General features: G+C 29.9%; 1 protein-coding gene and 1 long non-coding RNA gene across 2 annotated transcripts; one reads left to right on the forward strand and one right to left on the reverse strand.

The window, feature by feature from the left end:
* Positions 1–1,697: 1,697 nt before the first annotated feature.
* Positions 1,698–4,873, reverse strand: LOC140663703 (coiled-coil and C2 domain-containing protein 2A). The gene is made up of 3 exons (XM_072888102.1): positions 2,991–4,873; positions 2,506–2,657; positions 1,698–2,361 (listed from the first exon to the last, which is right to left on the reverse strand). Exons 1-3 carry the CDS (start codon positions 4,672–4,674, stop codon positions 1,822–1,824), a joined length of 2,376 nt encoding a protein of 791 aa, XP_072744203.1. The 5' UTR covers positions 4,675–4,873; the 3' UTR covers positions 1,698–1,821.
* Positions 4,874–8,263: 3,390 nt separating this feature from the next.
* LOC140664288 (uncharacterized) lies at positions 8,264–15,556 on the forward strand. The gene is made up of 3 exons (XR_012046426.1): positions 8,264–8,522; positions 13,120–13,207; positions 13,332–15,556. It is a non-coding gene; the product is annotated as an uncharacterized lncRNA (long non-coding RNA).
* The last annotated feature ends 407 nt before the right edge of the window (positions 15,557–15,963 follow it).

The raw sequence follows: 15,963 nt of genomic DNA on the forward strand, positions 1-15,963 counted from the left end.
ATTTATTGTACACATAAAATATGTATATAGAGTGTAACTGAAAAAACATATACAGCATATAATGCCAGATTCTCGCCAGTTTGGAGAAATTTTTTTCTTAATTAAAATGTCGAGAAGTTATCATTTTTTTTAAATTTTCAATTTTTGCCATTATATATCTTTATAACTAAGCCTTAAATAAAAATTTTATTAGAGTGAACTGCACTTGAAATTAATTGAAGAATTTAATTGTATTAAATTAATTAAATTTTTTAACTTTCCAAAGTTTAATTTGTAAAACCTTTCTTTTTGAATCGCTTATAACTTGAAAATTATTGATGTCTCAACATTTTTGTTGAAGAAAAATCGTCTCCAAATTGTCCAAAGAATTTGCTGTTATATATCATATATATTTTTTCGTTACACTCTGTATATATTACATACATACATATGTATATGAAATATATGTATGAAACTCCTCCTAATTTAAAAACCGAATAGTATATCGTATCGGAATTCGCGTTAGATACATGTGGCAAAATGCAATTAATCCTTTATAACGTAATCTTTTATAATATAAAAATATACAGTTATATGAAAAGATAAAGCATCGAGAAAATAATTAAACAATTTTCGATATACGAATAAAATGAAATATACATGATTAATTTTATCGATCGTTTTTCTCTTATTTATTAATCCAGCATTACTTAAGCTCGAGATACGTTATTTTATTGGCTGAATTGTTAGTTGGATTGCGTATTTGCTACTTTGTGAACAGCATTGCTGTTAACCGGTTGTTGGCTAGGGTTAATACGAGCTTTTATACATACTGACTTTCGTACGAGCACCGACGCACATATTTCTTAATTCAAACATTTTTATTATGATAATTTGACATGTTTATCTCATGCAAACATGTTTCTTCTTTAAAATATTCTATTTTTCCTTTTCGTTTCTTTTGCAACTTGTTATATCCTAAGCTGTATCTTAATTGCTTCTGGCAATGAGTCAGCATCAAACTATGCAAAAAAATTAGTCAGCAGCATAATTAGTAAACATACGATTTCTAGCCTAGCAGATTGCCAGCATAGGCGCATGCAACCAATCCAACAGATAAAATAATATCATGTACCGCGTGCTTTATACACGATATTTATAAAATCTTATTAATAATAATTTATATAAATAATTTATATTATTTATAGAGATAATTTACATGTTGGAAATATCATATACAGATTTCACGGTCAATTACAATTCGTGTATTTTATTTTTTCCTACATATTGAAGAAATTCTCCTCCTTTCTCGCATAGCAATATAATAAATTATGATAATTTATAATAAATAAGAATAATATTTGTTATCATTTTCAATTTCATTTTCAATTATTTATTAATATCAAATTATATTGTTTGCGATTTTAATATTGTTACGATTTGAGAGAAAAATGTATCAAATAAATTGATTTAAGAATAAAAAAATAAAATTATTATTGAAGAAATAAGAGAGAATATATTTACATCATACATAAAAAACAAAAGAATATTTAACTTAAATATCTTTAAATCGACACTTTAATGTAAGAATTAATTAAGTCTTTTTATTAAATATTAAAAGTAAGTGTAATATATTAAAATTAATTTAAAAAAATCAAATTATTTAATGACTATCATTTAGTCATTTAATGATTAATAACAAATATCAAAAGTCAGTCTTTTACTCCTTCAATGACAGTTTTGTGTCCATTATAACTGTCATTTGTAAAGTGTTTTAGTTTTAAGTTTATTTATGTCGACGAAAGAAAAAAAAAACAGTAATATTATCGTGAAAATCAGAGATTAACGACTGCGTAAAATTGCTAGAGCTAACCATATCGAGCACGTCTTGCCGACGTATCGTTGTATGTGGCAAGCAAGAGCAAATTCGACCGGGCCAGTAATATTATGAACTCTTGTGGCGGCTATCTGCTCCGCCAGTTCGTCGAGAGTAGTCTGACGCAGATTCAAGACAAAACCATGCGTGTGATAGGCTCTGAATAATTGTTTCAGATCACGCTTGTCCAATTGGTGTTTCACATCGTTTGGAATGTCGGAGATGAAACCGCGCAAGACGCTTACCGCGTGGCGATTAAATATCGTCGTTAAGCCGAGAGCGCTACGCAAACCTGACAATTTATCTCGCAAATATTGCTCCATTTGCGATTCGCTCTCTTTCATTTGCGTATCTTCCTCAGCTGTGACGGTCAATTCTAGTGTCTGAACGGATCGATTACTATTCGACGACGGAGCGACAGGCACGAGTGGTCGCCAATCCTTGCTGATCGTCACATTGTATTTCAGATTATGAGGTAGAGTAGACCTTTGTGTGTTTTCCCATATCTGAAATGGATGAAGAAACTATGAATTGTGGGATACGAGCGGGAATAATATAATTATAAAAAAAGGAGATGAAATAAATGATAACGGAAAGAAAATTATGTGTCATTACTTAGAGATCTAATTACATAATTGTTTTATACTAACGCCAGAGTGATTAATTAAGCGGGACACTTTCATCAATGAACAACGGCTGTCGGTTAATTTATAATGCTCCCCGATTTCGGGATCCCATAAAACAACATCATTTTTCTCGATGGTCAAAACATAGGCGGTCCATTTACTTATCTGCGAAGAACCTGTAACATTCACAAGCATAAAACATTACACCTATCTATTTTGATTATTGTAAAGATAATATATATCTGCATTTTGGCTTTAATTGACTTATGCACATTGTTGATAATTACATAAAGAAAGAAAATATACAGAGAAATTTTAATATAAGTATAAAATAATAAATAAATTTGATTTAATATAAATATTAATAAAGTGTCAAGACATGCGTGCGACATTAAATTTTGATAATGTTGAATTAAAATTAAATTGAATCAAAAATATTATTTATATCGATATTTAAATTATTAAACCTTGCTGCTAATACGCAAAGATATTAAATTAAGATAATATACCTAACAGTACGTATGACTGCAAGTCGAAAGCCTGCAGTAACGTCGCTAGCAAAGCCGCTCTGCCGTAGTGATCAACTTTATTCACATTCAAAGCTTGACGTGGCATGATCGGGCCGTAATGAATAGGTAACGATGACAGAAGCATGACAAATCGGGCGGCATCGTCGGGGGTTTCTATGTTAGAAATCTTATAGGGATGTGCCAAACAACGTTGGACGCCCTTGGACAAAGCGTTGACAGCATTAGCCTCCATAGAGTTTCCAGGTTGTTCAAGTCTCATTAGCACATAGATCCTGGTGTGCGAGTGTCCGGGGCTGGCTTGTGCATAACCGAAGAGCAACGCTGGACTGAAAAGCGGTGATAAAGCAATCCAACGTTCAAGTTCTTGATAGTTTCTGTGACGCTCGAGTGGGATCCTTGCCTCGCCTAGCCATTGTTGACCCCACACTGGGTGTTGATCATACAGACGAAATTTCACGCATTGTTCTCCATTTTGTTTAGGTAGTTCGAAATTTATGGTTTCTTGCCAGATAGGGGCGGGTCCATCCGCAATAGAAGTCACGCGAAGCACATTACCCCATTCTACTTCCAACAATGGGGAGACGAGCGCTGATTCCTCTCTCACTGGTACTTCCACCCCCCGCAGGAGCGTGACAGTGAGAATTGTTCTTCCTATAGTGTGACGCCTGCTGTGATTAGCACTGGACGATGGTCTGAGCGGTCGATTAGGACGAAAAAGATTCTTAAAAGATACGTCTAGCAAAGAGAATGCCGGTTGTTCAAACACCACAATGTCTGGCTGTTTCGAGTCCAACGATGACAATTTAGGAGGTGTTGCACGGACATTTGCGATATCGAAGATCAAAGTCGGTTCTTCCAGCAAAAAATAATTGACCTTTTTTGTACTAGTGGAATATCTTCTTTGTGATCTTAGTAAAGAGAAACTATTTTGCGGATCGTTTGGATCGTTGCTCGGTCTAAAAAGATGACACTCGTCGCTTTCCTTCGGCTCGTGCGTAGATCCGTATGTCGATAGAGAAATAGTACAGGCGACAATTCCAGCATGTATTTTATGAGAGCTGTCACTAATTGCGAAGTCTATATCTACCTTATAGTCTTTGGCATTGCAACGTTGGGGTAAGGGTAACGGAAGCACGCTAGATTCACCGTGTCGTGTATGCACTTGTATTGAGAGATCATGATATTCGGAATCTTTGATCAATAGCTTGAACAGTTTCCTGTTGAATGGGCTGTTCGCTCTGCATATCGATCTCCCCCTGAATAGAATAGATACCGAGATGATCTCGATCATTGTTGTGTTATCATTCGACTGATGAGGTTCGCGTGGCGGATGAATGCGAATCTCACGTATCGCAATTTCCACGAGTTTTCCGCGGAATCGCGGTCGTGACTCATAATCCAGCTGCTTGACATTGTCAAGCTGATAAGGTTTGATTATTTTTCTGGTAAAGGGATTCTCGGACACGTACAATCCATCTTCCGTTGCCGATGAGTTTCTATCATTCGACACTCGCAAAGTAGCTTGATTTTTCGCGAGTACGTCGCTCGTTTTACGATCGTCATCGATCACCGGATATGCATAGCAAAGGCCAAGATCTTGCTCGGTTTTATCTTGCGAATGTTGCGTCGATCCACTTATAAAGTCAATGTGAGAGACAGACATGTCGATTACAAAAGAATTTTATTCAGAAATTTTTTTGCATAATTTATTTATGGTATTTATTTATTAATTTATTTATACAGAGTTTTAAACTATTTAAACTATCGTTTTTTAGCATTATATAAAACTTCTAAATTTCTTGCTTTTCTTTCTTCTTTCTTCTGTAAAATTACAGAACTGTATAATCTTTTGTTTCATAGACTCTCATTGGTATCTGTTTTGTTCACGATGTCACTATGGTGACAATTTCCATGGTAACAGGTAAAGGAAATATAAAATATGAAAAGAGACTTGAACCCTATAACGAGCAAGCTAAAGGATATAAGTAACGACATCTATAATCTTGCGACAGAAGATAGAAAGCATTGAAATTGTTATATTCAACTTGATTTGTTTTTAAAAGTAAGAGACAATCACATTCAATTGCTGTCAAGCGGTTGAGTTTACTGAATACTCCCATTATCAAAAGTTTTCGATATTATATTTATCTGTTTATACGATTAATTAAATAAATATATATTACATTGATTTAAAAACTAATAACAATAATAATACATTATTTTTATTGCAATTAATGTGTGTTACATATATTAAAAAATTTTTGTAAACAAATAAATTTAATTAAATCTATATATTCTTATTAATATAATAATTGGAAAATTATATGCAAAAGTATTGTAGTGATAAATATACGTTGTATATAATAAAGATATAAGTATATATAATGAAATAAAAATAACAAATAAAAAAAAATATTATAATATAAAATTTATAAACTTTAAATTAATGTATTTATAAAATTACTTTGCGTTATATTAAAAACAGAAAGCGAATTTACTTGTCAGAAGTGCTTGTTTTTCTATTTAATTAGAATCATTTAAATTGTTAAAAATACAATTTGTTATAATATCCTGTTTATCTATGGTTAATAAAGTACAGAGATTATTATATAAGAAAAAGAAAACATTATTTAAATATATTTTGTATATGATTATATTTGTTTATATATGGCTTATATATAAAATAACAAGTAATAAATATATATATGATTTATATATGGTATGTTTAGCAAGTTCTCGATTTTTTTCTGCTAATGTGTGAACTTTGTGTCTGTATTTTTCATAATTATAAATATCATTTTACAGCAAATTTTGTAGTAAATTATGAATCCTGTCAAAGAAAAACAATGTTATAAATATATCATGTTGATAATTAGAAACAGAGGCAGCTAAGAACATTTTGTCGATAATATCGATGAAAGGTAACATTCATATAATGTATACCGACAGCATTTTCATGAATTTAGTTAAAGTGTTATTCCTAGCCAGGACGCCACTTAACAGAAATTCAGCTGCATATCCCGTAAAAGTTTATTTTAAATTTAGATATAATGATCTTTGTTTTTAAGTACGATTTATTATAGATGAAAATTTATTATTGTTATAAATTTTGTAATTAAAATAGCATATGTGTAGCTAAAAATAAATAAATATATACATTTATTTGTATGTATAAATACATAAACGATGTGTTTTTATACATACTTATAGCTCTTACATCTTTCTCTTTGAAAAAAGAAGAAAGATTTTAAGAAATTCTCTACATGCTGTTGGCCCACATTTACGGAAACAAAATATATATACACACACGATTACTTATACGATATTACAAAACTTTAAAGGGATATTTGAAAGAAATATCGGCTTCTTTCGATTATGGAAAAGAAGGAAAAAAAGCCTATTACATATATAATAGTGAAAAATAAGCGAGAGAATAAATAATGCAAAAGAAATGAACGCAAAGTAAATATTGTCGAGTAAAATATATTTCACATTACTACTGTTGAAAAATATGCAAGTGTTTATAATAGTCATTAGACAAAATTTTGTGGGTCACTACATTTTGATGAATTTAGATCAATCAGAAACAATTCGTGAATATATATTTTTTTTAAATTACATCATTGCGCTCTTTCGTAAGCCTGTTTCATTTTTTATAGCGAATAAATTATTATAATATTTATTAGTAATAATTATATAGTACTAATTACTTTAATATATCAATTTTAGTATTCTTTTATTTTATATAAATCACTTATTTATGTATATATAAAGTTATAAATATGTAACATGTATTTATTGTAATGTATAATTATTATTATTTAGATATCATAAATTTACGGTAAAAAATGTTATCTGCTCGTTATTACAAAGCTTCTCAGAGAATGACGTAAAAAAAACTTGTTAAAAATTAAAAATAATTATACAGGATGAAGCAATAATTCTGTTCACTTGGAAATATCTTCGTTATGTTTAGAGATACGAAAATATTGTAATTACATCAAGCATCAAGAAAGTCATAATATGATAGCAATAATTTTTTTGTTGATAGAGACGCTTCAAAAATTTCAAGGTTACCTGCATTTTAAATGGCATGCTATTTTTTTTTATTTTAATGTAAGATGTTCAGACAATTTCAACGACTTATAAGACAAGGTCATTCGGCATTAAACAAAGGAGTAAAACAATTCTTAAAAGATGCTCGAAGGGATGTTATACGCAGCGGACGCAACGATCTTAGAATTCTATTAGAGGATGTACAATTAAATATTTGCCGAGTAATTTAGTATCAACATAATGGATACCTGGTATTATTATGGACATAGAGTAAGAGCTACACTCAATGAAATCTTCCCATAGCAATGGATAGGACGCGATGGATCTATTTCAACTAGTTCGTTCGCCTATATAACATCATTCGACTTTTATATGAAAAACATTAAAAAATATTGTATTGTTTACTGAGAAATTCTGACCACAGCAGAAAATATGAAGTGACGAATTATTGCAATATGTTCGTCCATCGGTCGACGAAGAAGTGTTCGTGCTTCAGGAATTCAATGGTTGCAACGTTGTATCAATGTAAATATTACTTTGAGTATCTCTTATGATATGATAGAATTGCTTTACTCTGTTATTTAATGCCGAATACCGATCTTGCATTATAAGTCGTCGAAACTGGACATTCATTATTGTATAAAAATAAAAAAGTATAGTATGGCATTTAAAAAAATGGAGGTGACTTTGAAATTCCTGAAGCGCCTTTACCTAAAAAATTATAGCTACCATATTATGGCTTTCTTGATATTGTGTGTTTAACTTTCGTAATTACAATATTTTCATATATTTAAAAATAGCAAAGATGTTCTAAGTGAATAAAATTATTATCTCACTCTGTATAAAAATAACTATGTAAAAATGTATAAAAATATAACTATTTACTATATAAAAATAACATTTCTTTTATTATTTTTATATAGTAAAAGAACATTAATTTTTTTCAAATGTGGTTATTACACATAATATCTTTTTTTCTTCCTTTCCAAAGGAATAATTATTGATGATACATTCTATTGCCTTCAAGATTTAACAAAATTGTTAAAGTATAAAAACATAAATTACATTTTTCCAAATATAAAATATGTGAGTTAAATATTTATCATGTGTGTATATATATTCTCTCTTCAGAAATCCAAATAAAGACTTAACTCGCATATATGTAAAAAATATAAACAGTCAACAATTTATATTTTTCACAAATGACACAAGAAAGTCAGACTTCTGTAAGGAAAAGCGATTCAGAAAAGATTTAAAAATATATCCGCAGTGAACCAACGTTTTATTAGTTTTCATCAACAGATATTAGTCCCTTTTCCATCGATACTCGAGAATCGAGATTCAGACGATTCAGAGTTTATGACCCTCATAAAAAGAATCTATTTGGTGTTTCCGACTTGGAACCTAAGCACGAGTTGAACAAAAAGATATACCCCTGTGAAGCGAGGAATTTTGGTACGTAAAAACTATTACGTCTTTGGGTCCAATTACTATAGGTTGCCGACGTTTTTTTTTTTCGTTTATCCTTAAGATCCTGATGCCGACATTTTTTATCTTCTTTCACTCTTGTTTTTCCCGTTAGTTTAACGTGCCATAAATTACGTGCTTTTCGACGCTTTGCGAATATTGCAGTTTAACTATACCAACCCTATTGTTCCTTTCGTTACATTTCAGAAAATATGACAAGGTTCTATCTTTTTTTTCTATTCGATGGCAGCTACATTTTAACGTGGTACAATGATCAACAAATGTGCCACAAATAAAGGGCTAGTGTGAAATTTCTATTTTTTAAACTTGTATTCTCTTTTCTATTTGTTTTATTTTTATAAAAACATTTCAATTTTCAATTTTGTGTAATAAATAAACTAGATCGTGTACTAAGATATTATGTTTTAATTTAAAAAATATGTGAATAGAGTGCATAATATATATAATTAATATTTTTATTTAAATAAATTATTTTGTTAAAAGTCATTAAATATATTAACACCTTTATCACAGTGAATAAAAAGCGCGTGACTACATATATAGGTATAATTTATATTCATTTTCGTTTTCCTGTCGCGGTTTTCAAATGAGCGGTCTGCCTTTGTCGGTGCGATATCGTTGGATAAATTTAATCGAAATACCACTTTTTTCGGACATACTAAATATTAACTTTGTGGTCGACAGAGTTATGCTGCATAATACATAAAACATGTAACATTAAATCGTTGTCAAAATCTTTCCGAGAAGGCGACGAATAAACATATAAAAAATCATGTTTTTTGTCGATCTAGATTATCTAAAATAATAATTATCTACAAATTTTAATTATTTAGAAATGTTATAAGACACAGCGTATGTCGTGTGTGAACTTTTACATATTTATAATAATATACATATATACATTGCATTATTTTCTATAAAGGAGCTTGAATAAATGTCAATCGATTCTTTTATATCTCGCGATATATTTTTGACAAATAGATTCGAAGCGAAGGCTCGGTGATATGATCGAGTTTCGATAACGTCGCTTTTACATCATCGGCGTTGGCATCTCTCTTCTGTTAAAACAATGATATATCGTTGGTGGCGAATGACTACATTCGAACCCTCGTATAATCGGCACCGCGGCAATAATTGGACTATAGATACAGTTATGCAGCAGATCCATTAATTTTCCACAGCGTTTATTTCTCACACCGTCGGGATTGTCATACCATCAGACTTCGAGACCTTGACATCCTAGCTAAACAAAGTTATTTTGAGATGAAGATTAAGCAAAATTCAATTTTACGAGTTAATATAAATTTTAGTATAAGAGTTAATATATAAATATGTATGTTAATATTGTATTGTTTATTACAAATACAATATATTATTATAAATATTAGTATAGAAGTATTCTATTATATATATTTCTTTTTTCTCAAATATATCTCTCTACCTGTGAAAATTAAAATAATAACTTTTCCTGACATTCTTGATAATTCTATTTAAAAAGATTTATTAGAATTAATTGAAAAATTAGATTAAACAAAATTCTTCTATCTTATATCGCTTCTATTTAAAATCAACTGTACCGTACATCAATTTTATTTAAAGAAGGAACTATTAATATTATTTATTATAAATACAATATATTATTATAAATATTAGTATAGAAGTATTCTATTATATATATTTCTTTTTTCTCAAATATATCTCTCTACCTGTGAAAATTAAAATAATAACTTTTCCTGACATTCTTGATAATTCTATTTAAAAAGATTTATTAGAATTAATTGAAAAATTAGATTAAACAAAATTCTTCTATCTTATATCGCTTCTATTTAAAATCAACTGTACCGTACATCAATTTTATTTAAAGAAGAAACTAAAAAATCATTGATTTAATTTTATATTTTCATCGAGAGAAATTTTTCTCTCTCTTTATAGTTATCGAAGCTTGACTTTCAACTATCTAGAGTGTAAATCCAAACCATTGCGGTCGCGTCGAATAACCATTAAACGTTTGCGATAATCGTGTTTACGGACCGAGCTTTCGGGCGACGTCTCGCCGTCGGGGAAGAAAGCATCAACTCGGGTCGCATAACCGCGACAAAGTTGTTCCCGATTCGCTTCGACAGGACACGAGCTCTCGGTCTCGCGTCCAAGTGTCGGGGGGGTTGGTTTCACGAGATGGGGGAACGGGGGAAAGGGGGGAGGGTCGTGGGCTGGGGTCGAACATCGATCTGGTAGTTAACTTCAGTGCCCCCGCGGGACTCGTTGCCACCTTCGTCTGCGCTCGCGGTATGCGTGGAGATGGGGTACAGTCTCCTCGATCCGGGGGATCCGGGGTGGAGAAGGGGAGGAGGAGGGATGATTCGCATAAAGCGTTTTTACGTTTGCTTTTACGCGCGATCTAATTCGATCAAATTCCCGCTTGCGTTTACGACACGATGATACTGTTAGTATCGGTAGCGAGCTTTTTAATTAATTTGACATTCCCACTCGAACTTTCACACTCGTTCATATACTTTTGACAAGTGTGAAAGAGACGAAAACGAGGCAAATTTCATTTCCCGATAAGCTTGAGAAACTTTAACACGGTAACAAAATTTATATTATATATCTTGTAATTTCCTTTTCGCAATGTTTGATGACGGCAAGGAATAATGTAAGACTGGTTCGTTTCTGGAATCAAGTTTGTCGTTTACACTTGGGTTAATTCAAAATACCGAAAGCTATAGATTTAACATAAACGTCTGGAAAAGGAGGAGTTTCTGCATTTTTACTGTGTGCATGCTGGGAACTATATTTATTGTATTTAACGTATTGTCAAACTTTTTGTTACACACATTTAACCCCGCATAACTCAATCGATTACTGTTATTCGGTTACCACCATTGTTGGCAGTAACATTACTATTTTGACTCGATCTATTGAATCACCTATTCATTCATTTTTGTCTTTATCTCCGAGGAAAGATGCTGCCCTATTTTACAAAATAATGTAAAATATTTTCCGCATAAATTTTGACAAATTATATAAGATTATTTCATCTTGAACAAAGCGACAAATTTATTTTCTTTTGTAACTTGCAACTGTTGAAGAATAAAGGAACCTTCTAAAACGCAGAAAAAAAAGACAATTGAATTCAAGAGTGAAAAACGATCTATTATGTTTTATAAAAAAAGACGTAAGTAAAATTGTATTGAGGTAAATAAGAAGAAATAATTATTCTTTTTCTTAATTTTTATTTTTGTTGAGAAAAGGTTCTTTGTGCATCTTATTTTTGGCGTGCAAACGGAAGGAATGATATAGGTAATTGATAATACGTGATTCAATTTCATATTCATTATTCTCAATTCATATTTCGGATCAAATTTGAGTCACGTTTTCTTGCATTTTTTTCACTTTTTCACGTTTAAAATGAATTCCAATTTCTTTTTCTTTCATCAAAATCTCCGACGATATATAGTTATCTAATAGAAATTTTTTAAATCTACTATTGATTATGTTACAAGCTAATTAACGATCAAACTGGATTGATAGGAGTATTTGTAGAAATATAAATAATTTTAAAAGAAAATAATTTGACTTTGCTTACAATATCAAAATATAGATGTTAGAGCGAAAATAGAAAAACTGAAAAAATAGAAAAAATAAAAAAAATAGAAAAAATATTCTTCCCTTCCTCTACAGTCCTTTGTGAGTTTTGGTCTCCTCCACCATCTGATTTCACTGAGCTATGTCCATTGTCTTCTCCCTTCATTCTTTTATCTTCATCACTCTCAAATCTCATGCTATGTATTAGATATGGAAAAATCGATTTGAATCATTATAATTCGATACGATATACTCAATATCATTAACTAAAAGTTATACTTATTAAATTACTTAAAGTTATACTTTAATAAGTATTAATAAGCTTTAATAAGCGACAATTAATCGTTTGTTACTTTTTGTGTATAGATGTTTATACGAATGGATTTAGAAATGCACGAACGGATGTAGGAAGTAAATAAACTTTGCATAAATGTTATTGTAACATTTTAAAAATATTTAATCTGATTTTAATTAATAATCATAACATTTTAATACATATTACGTATACTTATTGTTAGATTAAATTATTAAATTAAATAGCTTATATCTTTGTATTGATTTTATATTTTTTTCAACATATTTACATGTTTCTTTCTAAGGCACATTTTTATATTAATTCTATATATTTTTTATGCATATTCAGATATATAAAGTTTAATATTTAGCTGAATGTACATATGCGTTGATGTTGAGGCATTTATTAGCTCATTGTCAGACACGGATGAATGTAATAAATCGTGTAGAGTTTTAATAATACAACAAGAAACAAATATATTTTTGTATGTTGACTTTTTTGTTGTCACACAAGAAAATAAAAAGATACCTAAAAATTAAAGAGAAAGATTGTGCGGTAAAATAAATGCATTCAAATAATGTCGATATACAATATTAAAAATCAATTGCCACATGCGTTTTAAACAAAATATAATCAAACAAAGTAAAATATAAATATAATGATTTTCTATTTCGTTTGTTACAGCAATAAGAATCTTTGCTGTTCCCGATATAACAATATCATGTATGATTTAACGCCGGCAGCTTTAAATATAAAAATGAATGTCTCAGAGGTAATTCTACTATTTCCTTAATTTGTGTCAAATATTTATCAACGTTACCAATATCGTAATCAATAGTATTCCTTTTCTTTCTTTTGTTTAATCGGATCATCTTCACAATGTATCACTGTTTCAGGTGCTACTATGCAAAAAGATCTTAGATCTATTTTCACCACTTTGAATTCTGCTGAACGTATTCCCCCTCGTACATTAAAATTATGTGCATATTATGTTGAGTCTTTTATTATTTACCTACATTTATATTTGCCTACATCTAATATATTATACATGTTTCCTAGTGTTCTTGCGTTCTTAAGAGACGTCGCAAATTATCAACTAGGGCTGCGCGAGTATTCAAAATTTTCTAAAATCCACCGCGTTTGATCTTTTCGAACAAATTTGAATTTGACTAGAATTCGACTAATTTACACATATATATATATATATATATATATATATATATATATATATAAGATATATATCTTGTTACAATCTGGTGTAAATTGAACAATTTTTATTAAATAATATATGAGCAACGGTGTTTTTTTAAGGTATTAAATTTTAGTCTTGTTGTGAACGCTGCTTGATTTCTATGAAAGAATAAAAATAAGAATAAAAAAATTGTATATTTGATTAAGTGTTTTAAATTTTGTATATCTCTTTTTTGCGTTATTATAATAAAATGCATTGAAAATGACAACCTTTAATCTCGGATACAAACATTGCATTTGCATTAATTGAAAGCCTATCGCTTTAAAGACAGATCGCCAAGAATATGGGTTACTTAAAAAAAATTATTGCGAGAATTAATATATTTGAAATAATATTTAAGTAAAATTTTACACAAACGTCTGTGTACAATTTTAATTAATTTAGTCAATATAAAAATAAATTTATAATTAACTATTAAGTAATTAAAGTTAATTTATGATCAAATATAGAAATAACAAATATATGTATAATAGTGAGTATTCTAAAATGGTTAGATAGTTTCCTTGTTTTCAGATAATTTCCAGTTTTCTTTTTTGAATTGCACCGGTTAAAATAAAAATAGAGACATGTATTTGGAAATATAAAAATTAAATGGAATTATTGACAAAATACAATATTATTTGAATGTCGCCCATCAACAGGCGATACATTCGCGAAGTCATCAATGAAGTTTTTGAACATTTTTCAATGACAATTTAGATATTCGCGATTATTTCTTCTTCAATCTTTTAGTTTTATTGATGTCTCGTGGTTTTGCTGTGTAAATTTGTGGTTCTAAATATAAGAAAAAATCCGAAATTATTAGGTCTAATGACAAGATAGTCAGATGAAGTTGATACCGCAGGAAATAAAATTCAAAATACGTTCCTTATTGTTAGTTCCACCCATGGCTAAAAGAAGCCATGATCGAAACGTTTCTTATTCTTATCCTAGAACGAAAAAAAAAGGCAACTCGCACGTGTGTTTCAATATGACGTGTTATACCGTAAAGAAGACAATTGCTTTACATAAATCGTAAGATTCAAGGTTTTTTTTTTGCCTCCTGTAGTTCCTTAATTTTGTCACTTTGCTATTACTACCAGACCTAACGGTTCTTCTAACTTTTTTCTATAAGATTATTTAAAATTACGAGTTACCTCTGTTGAGACATTGATGTTTAATGTGTCGATTTCAAAAAGAGATCTAAATTGCCTTTAAAAAATTGTTCGAAAATTCTGTTAATCAAATGTCATTGTCAATGTCATCGTGAATGGGTGACATTTAAATAATCCTGTATTTTATAAAAAATCTTATTCAATAAAAAATTTTTGAGCCCAAGTGCATGTCTTTATGTATATTTTAAATCGACATAATTCAAAAGAAAACTGTCCAACCATTTTGGGATCTGTACATCGTAACCATATGGTTACATTATCTCGTTTACGAGGTAAAATGCTCTTTTTTTATAATTGAAGTATGCTCGCGAGTAATAAGAAAAAATCATTCATAATTATGTGATTACTTATTGTTAGTTCGATTTGAGATTAAGAAATTATTTGAACATGTTGAAAAGTATCACATTGTTTATGTTTATTTCGGATAATTTTATTATTTTTGAATACTTACGCTACCCTTATCTTAAAACGCAACAAATAGATAATCGTACGAAATTTGCGAATATTATAAAGGAACAAATAATATTCAGGTACAACATTGTATATTGCAATAAATATATTGCATATAGAATATAGTAGGCTAGGTAAAGGCATTCATATGCAGTCTATTATATGTATATGCACCGGATTGTGTTTATCGGCAACTTTAACGTTCACCAAAAGCGTACGCAATACACGTGTATACGTACGCGCTTCGTGTGTATGCGTGTGTATATTAAAGTGTCGACGGATATTATTCCTGCCAGTGCGTGTATATAATTGTAGAGAAGGTGAGGCGTAAAACACATATCAGATTAAATTGGATGCGCCAGAAGGAACTGATACGCATCATATTTATTCGTATTAAATATGAACAATAACAATAACATATAATATTTCAATTATTATAATATCCAATTACTTATCCTATTTATATACAGAGTTTAAATATGTGCACACCAGTGCGCACTGGGAGCATTCGAATTTAATTTCTTAATAGAAAAATCGAGATGCGACTGTCATATCAACGAGAATTGTGATGAATGTGTAGACATCAAAATTAATGAAATAAAATTATTTATTTCAACTATCATTTCTATCTATTTATTTACATGTATTTATACATCATTATCTATCAGTCTA

Source organism: Anoplolepis gracilipes, chromosome 1, assembly GCF_047496725.1.
Source record: "Anoplolepis gracilipes chromosome 1, ASM4749672v1, whole genome shotgun sequence".
NCBI classification, from domain to species: domain Eukaryota; kingdom Metazoa; phylum Arthropoda; class Insecta; order Hymenoptera; family Formicidae; genus Anoplolepis; species Anoplolepis gracilipes.

Excerpts from the sequence above, each read along its gene's own strand:
- LOC140663703 (XM_072888102.1), bottom strand. The coding sequence starts at position 4,674 with ATGTCTGTCTCTCACATTGACTTTATAAGTGGATCGACGCAACATTCG. Across the intron at positions 2,658-2,990 it reads GCAGTCATACGTACTGTTAG|GTTCTTCGCAGATAAGTAAA; the intron begins GTATATTATCTT and ends TGAATGTTACAG. Across the intron at positions 2,362-2,505 it reads GCTTAATTAATCACTCTGGC|ATATGGGAAAACACACAAAG; the intron begins GTTAGTATAAAA and ends CATCCATTTCAG.